This window comes from Harpegnathos saltator, unplaced genomic scaffold, assembly GCF_003227715.2.
Source record: "Harpegnathos saltator strain DR-91 unplaced genomic scaffold, Hsal_v8.6 scaffold233, whole genome shotgun sequence".
In the NCBI taxonomy this organism is placed as follows: Eukaryota; Metazoa; Arthropoda; class Insecta; order Hymenoptera; family Formicidae; genus Harpegnathos; species Harpegnathos saltator.
In genome coordinates this window covers 90,357-99,097 of record NW_020230021.1, presented here as the reverse complement: position 1 = coordinate 99,097, position 8,741 = coordinate 90,357, and the positions used below count along the sequence as shown (strand labels likewise).

Here is an 8,741-nt window from a genome sequence, read left to right as displayed (position 1 = left end):
TCACTGCCAGCCAATTAATCTATTATCTTGCCATACATAGTGTTCTGGGAGGTGAATATCCTCGCCGCGCCGGCTTTTCCATTTCCAGATACAGTACTACTTTGTACTTGATGATTCGTGTCAATTCCTTACAATTTTTTGATAATTTTCATAATTTAAAATCCTTAATGAAGCATTGTGTGCCAACATTAAACGAGAACTTCATAATTGTACAAGTGTTGTAAGTCAAGCCTGTAGAAAGGCAGCGCTGTTTATAGGACCTTGGAGGCAGGTATTTTTCTATGAAATTGTTGAAAAAATTAAATAACATATATTAAAATATTAATATATTCACAGCTTATATATGTAACGAATGCATTCCATGATAATTGATTAACAAATGCTTGTTCATGTTTTTTTGGACCTAACATGTTCACAAACGTCAAAGCAGTCGACTGCTCCTTCAAATGGCTGTGGTACATTCCTCAATTTTACATGAGCTATCCGATATTCTTCTTGTGTAGGTGAGGCAACAATTCCCATAAAAAGGGAAGAGGATAACGTTGACACTAACGAAAACTTCTAGGTAAGACAAATAAACGTTCTGTTAATTAGTAACACTGAATACTAAGTAGTAATACGTTGGTTAGCCGAAAAATTTTTGACGTAAGTATTGACATGTGCGTATTTTGACAAGTGTGTTTGGACATATACGTGCTCGCTGTATACAATAATAATAATTTTGATAAATTTATATGTGTAAAATACATTGTGATATGTAATTAAAATCAAAATAATAAAAAATTATTATAATGACAAGGTAAGAAAACTGGTGTCATAAAAATAAATAAAAAGTATACATATATACGTGGATAAATTATTCGTACAAGAAATTAATATATTGGTTTGGTAATAAATTGGTGAGTAACAAATTACTATTGCTTTATAATTTTATTATTTATATAGGAGTAATAAAAGCAGTGAGTAACAGTATCAGTTTATCAGTGACCAACATATTACAGCCAGTATTCATTTTTTATAACGATATTATAAATAAATAATATTATATTCTCAGTTTTTTGTAACATGTCTACATTAATATAATTCACTATTGCAGCTTATTAATAAAAGCGGAAAATAACTCAGAAGAGAGTAAGTTAATTGATAATCTAGTGAATGCACTGGGTGTAAAATATAAAAATAATCTAGAACTATTAGCAAACTTGAATATATCAAACGGACTACACAATTCTAAGATGTCTGATGATAAATTGGATGATACTGAGCAGTCGGATAAAGCAAATAACGACAGCAAACTGCTGCTGATTTTACTGCCAGAAGAAATAGCATGGAATTTGGGAGGCGTGGTAATTTCAAAAGATGGAGCAGTTGATTTCCCTATGATACTACACTGTTGTTTGAAATAAGCAAAGAAATAAATTGGGAACCTATCATATAGCAATACAGCAACTAACTACTTAGCAATTATAAACCAGGAATTAAATCATTAACGATTGTATATTAAATTCATCAACCAAGTGACCACGAGTGCTACCAACTGTACTGAATGTAACCCATGTAACCAAGCAAAATGCTAACAGAATGCGCGCAGATTGACGCCAATTTCGATCAGATCTCCAGATCAAAACTATAGCCATCTGTGTCCTCATTAGGCTCGTGTTTTGTCGACAGGATCTGTATGACAGGCCGTGCGAGCAGATTGTCGGCAGAAACCGCGCAGGTCCTGCTGTCAAACTACACGTAGAGTCTGCGCGTAGAGTTTGCTCAGTTTCTGCCGTCAATCTGCCGTCAAATTACTGCAAGTCATGCGCGGTTTTTGCTACAAATCTGCCGTCAAATATCTGACAACAGGATTTGACGCAGCATATTTGGCCGCAGATTGGCGGCATAATTTGATATAACAGATTCTGCGTTAAATTTGTTGCCTATTTGCCATCAAACTATGATAGCAGGCTTTATTCGAAATCTGCTCGCGCAGGTTTGGCTATCTGGGAATGAATAAAAATGTTTACTTCAAGTTGTATTATTTGTTTCTTATAAAAAAGCACCAACAAAATAAAGTACAGGTATAGCTCCGACAGCACACAATATTTACAAAATATTTCAGAAATATAGATGTTACATATTTTATAAATATTCTAATGTCCGAGATTTTCAGATATGGAAAAGATTATGATAAATATCTAAAAATATTAATGAATATTTTTCATTAATCTTGTATAAATCAAAATTCTTTGTATAAACATATTTATGAAAAATATTTATCATAATCCTTTCCATACCTGAAGATCTCGGACATTAGAATATTAATAAAATATGTAAAGTCTATATTTCTTAAACATTTCGTAAATATGTATGCTGTTTGGGAGGATAATATTAGGATTAGGGAAGAGTTACCCAAGATGGAACGGTCGCCAAGATGGGACACATTTATTTTTACGAATTACGTGAGGGGTGGCGCCATCTGCTTCAAACACGTAAAAGCTCTCATAGCTGTAATTGCTTGTAGGGAGTCGCTAATGTTTAGTATAATCATTGCAGCGTCCAGAGCACTTGGTATTTGTTTATTTGATTTTCTTAAAATATTTGGTGGTTAGAGTGAATGTCCTGTTTACGGTAAGTGACTATATAAGTTTATTGCAGTAGGGTGAAATACTAGTTCAAGTCAATGAATATTTACCCAAAGTTTTTGCCATTAAAATTTCCTGTGAATATAGGTTAGGTTTTCTACAAAAATTGTACATGTTACCCAAGATGGGACACAATAAAGACTCTTAAAGGGGGAACCTGGTTTAAGAGGTTAAAAAAGGAAATTTTTATGAATTTTTTTTATTGACAATGATGCAGTTCAGGTTCCTAAAACTTTTATAATATTTAACTGCCTATTTGAAGATGTAAAAAAAATTTTATATTGTAAAATAATTGCAAAATGGCGCCATGGTGCATCTCTAATCAGAGCGCCTTGTCAACCGAGTTGCCAAACTACGGGAAAAATGTAGCCTGCAATTTTGATCTGAAACAAAAAAACCAAAAAGATTATTAATTTTCATGTATTTTTATTCTATGTGAACCAACAACATGGTTAAAAAACCATAAAATACAAAACTTTTTAGCACTTGAACAAAAAAATGACAGTTTTGAGAAAAAATTTCCTCCGTTTTTATGCAATAACAATTATTTAAATTAATGTTTTTACCAATGTTTGAGGTTCACATAGAATGGTTGTTCATTCTCTAGCTAACGCACTTTGAATCAAGTCGATTGATCAATTAGTTTTTTCTCTATCTTTCCTGCAGATTTTAAGAAAGTATGAAAATGATATTTCGAGAAAAACGCGTTTAAAGTTTGTGGTACAAAAAAATATCATTTATTGGAGACTCATCGCAATCTTATGCTAATCAGCTATACCAGGGCCATACTGCAAGCCTTCAGCTTCTTCATAAAACTCGTTTCGTTGCATTTGCTTCAGTCTACGAGCTGTGCGAGCTTTCTTGGTCGTGCTGCTTCGGCGCCGCTCCCCTCTCGTAACTCGCTGCGCATCGTAATTATCAGCGAACATTTTGCATTGCTGGCCGATATTGATTTCTAATAACTGCATTGTTAATAAAATGGCAGTGTAGCCTTCATTAAAGATGCCAGTAGCCAAATATGCAGCGATTTGAACAATTTTAAAGCCCGAATTGAGGTGTTTGGGAGCGATACGCCACACAGTCGAATTGAAGGATTCGTTGGAATTTTGTGTGTGCCCGCCTAAACATCTAGTCAAAAGATCTTCATTGGAAAGATCTTCATAGATCGAAGTAAGGTGTTTCTCAATATCAGGCTTTATAACTGGAGCAGGATGTTTATAGTTTACGAGTTGACCGGCGGCTTCAGCTTTGCGCCACTCGCACCAACTGTCGGCGCCTGCGGGGCAATTTCCATGTTTCGGTTTTTCATCGGTCGAGCAATAGTGATAGAGTGTTGCCATTATGCTTTTTTTCATATCACCCACAGAATCTACATTTCGTCTTATGGCTAAACCATAGTAAGTGGTTTTTTTTATGACGAGATCGGTCAATCTCTCCTTGCCGCCAAGCTTCTCCTTTTTTTTATATTTCGAAGCCGCGTCCCCATCCACTTCTGAACGTGGCCGACGCACTCACTTTTTTTACGGGGCAATCTTCGCCATACGGATTCAAAGTCAAAATGGACTTATAAGTTTTTCTTTTTCTATGGTTCTATAATAATGTAATGGATTCACAATAATATTATCAGTACCCGCTGTACTTAATTTTTTCGCACTGTTGCTCTCGTCTAAATTATCACTTTCATTCTTGGAATGCTGGTTGCCACGAAATCTTCTTTTCGGCGGTTTCGAAATGCGCTGCGAAGTACTTCTTGAGCCTTTTGGATACATATTTAAAACTGTCAAACGACTTTCGCTAAATAGAAACTCTTTACTCGTCGAGAATCAGAGCAAGACTAATGCGTTGAAACTATAAACTATACACACGTACACACACATAGACACGCATACACTCATACACCTACGTGACAATCTATAGGAATGTGTAATCAAATATCGTGCCGGCATATAGCACGTATCTGTATCGGGTGAGCGCGCGGCCCACTCCGGCCGAGCGCTCGTATACTTGCGTGACGCTGACTCACCATGTATTCTATAACTTTTAAAATATTTTGAATTGGGCTCTGAAACTTTGGGAATATATTCTTGAATAGTTTAACTATCGATTAAGTAAAAAAAAATTCGAAAATCTTGACCCTATAAACCAGGTTCCCCCCTTAAGTTGGGACGTCCCATCTTGGGATACTGTTCATGCAAAATATAAAGCCTAATTTTTTCTTTTTATTTCGTTGCAGATGTCTCAAACAGATCGCAATTACAAAAGGAAAACAGATCGTGGAAAATGGTCTGTACAAGACATGCTAGAAGCAATACAAAAAGTCCGAGATAATGAGTTATCTGTAAGACAGGCGGCAGAACAGTATAATATACCAAAAAATACACTGCAAAGAAGAGTGAAGAACCGCAATAAAATTGTGACAGAAAATGAAAAATATCTTGGACGATTCCGGAAAGTATTATCTGATGAACAGGAAAACGAGATTATAGAATATATTTTTGAAATGGAAAAGCGTTTTTTTGGGATCACTTATAAAGAGCTTCGACATCTGGCATTTGATTTTGCCCATGCCAATAATATTCCTACTACTTTTAATAAAAATACTAGAATGGCATCTAAGAAATGGATATATGGATTTTTAAGTAGACATAGGAATGTTTCCTTAAGAAAACCAGAAGCAACATCCTATGCTAGAGCTACAGGCTTCAACCAACATGCAGTTCAAGTCTTTTTTAAAAACCTCGAAGCTGTTTATGAAAAATATAAACTCACTGCCGATCGAGTTTGGAACGTCGATGAAACTGGCGTAACAACTGTTCAAAAATTACCGAAAATTCTTGCTGAAAGAGGCAAAAAGCAAGTCGGTGGATTGACAAGTGTCGAAAGAGGAGTTAATGTGACGTTTGTTGCATCAATGAGTGCTAGCGGTAATTTTTGGGCACCAGCTTTTATATTCCCCAGAAAGCGAATAAAACCTGAATTAATGAACAATGCACCCAGTGGTAGCCCCGCTTTTCCACAAGATAAGGGTTGGATGGATCGTGATGTGTTTTTACAGTTTATTAAATATTTTGTCAACCAAACCAGACCGTCTAAGGAGCAGCCAGTTTTAATTGTTTTAGATGGCCATAGTTCGCATACAAAAAGTTTAAACGTTATTGACTATTGTCGCGAAAGTGGTGTCATTTTATTATCTTTACCGCCTCACTGTACGCATAAAATGCAGCCATTAGACGTTTCGTATTTTAAATCGTTTATGTCCTATTACGATATGTATCTTACTCGTTGGTTAAAAAATCATTGCGGTCGTACGTTTGGACTGTATTAAATCGCAGGTGCCGTTGCAGAAGCGTTCTCAAAACCATCAAGTGTACAGATTGCAATAAACGGAAAATCGGGATATGGCCCTTTAACAACGATATATTCGAAGAGTGGGAGTTTGCTGCTTCAAAAACCACAGAAGATCCAGAGTTTGAGAACCGGGATTTAGAAAGGAAAAACGAAAGGTCTCCTAACTTAAAAGTGAACCCATATGAGAATCCAACCCCTTCAACGTCAGGACAACAAAATTTACAGATGCACAGAAATAATCGTGATTTACCGTTATTAACTTTGGTAGCTAATCAAAGCACCTCTAAGCCAAAAAAGGTAAAAATAGTTGATATCAGTCCCCTTCCGATATCAAGAAAATAAGAAAAAAAGGTTTTTTCTAAAAGATCATTAAAATCCACCATTTTAACAGAATCGCCTTATAAAAATAAATTGGAGGCCTCACACACTACGAAATCCCTGCAAAACGCCAAGAAAGCTAAGAGAGCAATTGTTGTTGAAAACGATAAATAATACGTCCGAAAGTCAAGAAGCAATCAGAATAAGACCATTAACATTAGTTGAGATAGCGCGAATGTTGATGATACAAGATTGTAACGGTAACGCCCGCGGGGTTCGGTGCGATCGGTCGCCTCACCGTCGCGCCCGGCTCGCCGCTTCTGCGACGCCTCGCTCGCCGCCACGTCGGTGCGTTACTCGGGTGAAGGGCTAATTCAAGGTAGCTTCTTGGAAGAAATGTGTGTTCAGCGTTTCTGTATTAACAAGTTGGGTGCGTCCCGCAAGGCGCCCCGTTTATTTAAAAGACGTTCGATGCTATATAATAGATATATATATAAGTGTATGTGGGCGGCTCGCTGGCCCGGTGTGGCGTCGGCGATGTCCGTCCCTTAGTGCCCGTGCTTCCTGCGTAGCCGCAAGGATGGTCCCCTATCCGCGGGATCAGAGGGGAAGTTCCGCGGCCTCTTGGCGGTCCGACGTCCTCGGCCACGAGTCCTGTTGAGGGCGACTTACGCCAGCTGTTCTTTCGGATAAGCGGGAGGTGGTTTATTCCGGCAGCTTACCGCGGACACAAAGTCGGACAAGCACTGATAATTCCGCGAACCGATGCTTCGGGAATATTCTACGTCGGTGGCCAACGGCCGCCGATGCAGACGGACGAACACTTGTAAATCGGCGAACAGATACTTAGAAATATCCTGTGCCGATGGCTAACTGCTGCCGACACAGACGGACGAGCACGTATGAATCCGCGAACAGATACTTAGAAATATTCTGTGTCGGTGGCTAACTGCTGCCGACACAGACGGACGAGCACTTATATTCACGAACAGAACTTCGAAATTATTCTATGTCGGTGGCTAACTGCTGCCGACACGGACGAACGAGCACTGGTATCCGCGCACAGGAACTTAGAAAATATTCGATGTCGGTGGCCACGGTCGCCGACACAGACGGACGAGCACGTATAAATCCGCGAACAGATACCTAGAAATATTCTGTACCGGTGGCTAACTGCTGCCGACACAGACGGACGAGCACGTATAAATCCGCGAACGGATACTTAGAAATATTCTGTGCCGGTGGCTAACTGCTGCCGACACAGACGGACGAATACGGTAATCTCGCGAACAGATACTTAGAGTTATTCTGTGTCGGTGGCTAACTGCTGCCGACACAGACGGACGAATACGGTAAATTCGCGAACGGATATTTAGAAATATTCTGTGCCGGTGGCTAACTGCTGCCGACACAGACGGACGAATACGGTAATCTCGCGAACAGATACTTATAATTATTCTGTGTCGGTGGCTAACTGCTGCCGATACAGACGGACGAATACGGTAATCTCGCGAACAGATACTTAGAATTATTCTGTGTCGGTGGCTAACTGCTGCCGACACAGACGGACGAATACGGTAAATTCGCGAACGGAGACTTAGAGATACTCTGTGCCGGTGGCTAACTGCTGCCGACACAGACGGACGAATACGGTATAAATCCGCGAACGGATACTTAGAATTATTCTGTGTCGGTGGCTAACTGCTGCCGACACAGACGGACGAATACGGTAAATTCGCGAACGGAGACTTAGAGATATTCTGTGCCGGTGGCTAACTGCTGCCGACACAGACGGACAAGTACGGTAAAGTCGCGATGCCTGATCGGCCGACGAGGCTCGGCTGCCGGGTCTTATAAAAGTTCCCGGTGGTTTGGTACGGTGTGGAAGCTTTACTCACCGGCGGATGCCTTGCCTTCTCGTCGACTTCTCTTCACGATTCTCGCTGGAGCTCTCTTTGGTAGCTGATCTGGTGGACTCACTGTCTCTCACGGTCTGCCTCGATCTCTCGTCGAGAGCGGGTTTTATACCCTAAATTCCTCTCGACGATCGGTGGCCGATAATCGGGGGATTAGTTCCCCCCGATTTCCCGGAAAGTCGCGCATGCGATTTCCGCGAATTACCCCTTTCTGGGGGGACCGATCTTCCCCGACCGCTTCGCAGAATTCGGCTTTTTCCGGCGGTCTGGCGGGTTGCCGCGGCATAGGTGTTGCCGGGCGCTTAGCGATGATTTCTCGCGATAGTGTGACGATCGGTGGTCACCGTCACACGATGGTAACGGGGGTAAAACTCCTCGTTACAAGATGTATTGTTTGTAATGAAAAATACAGTGAGAGCGGTGAAGATTGGTACAGCTGTCACGAGTGTTCAATGTGGGCACACGAGTGTTGTGGTGTGATGGATGAACTCTATTTTACCTGTGCAACATGTGAAGGGTAGTGTCCCTT

At 40.0% G+C, this 8,741-nt stretch overlaps 1 protein-coding gene across 1 annotated transcript; it reads left to right on the top strand.

Annotated features, from left to right (window-relative positions):
• Positions 1 to 4,863: 4,863 nt before the first annotated feature.
• LOC112588503 (tigger transposable element-derived protein 6-like) lies at positions 4,864 to 6,320 on the top strand. The gene is made up of 2 exons (XM_025298673.1): positions 4,864 to 5,867; positions 5,963 to 6,320. Exons 1-2 carry the CDS (start codon positions 4,864 to 4,866, stop codon positions 6,318 to 6,320), a joined length of 1,362 nt encoding a protein of 453 aa, XP_025154458.1.
• The last annotated feature ends 2,421 nt before the right edge of the window (positions 6,321 to 8,741 follow it).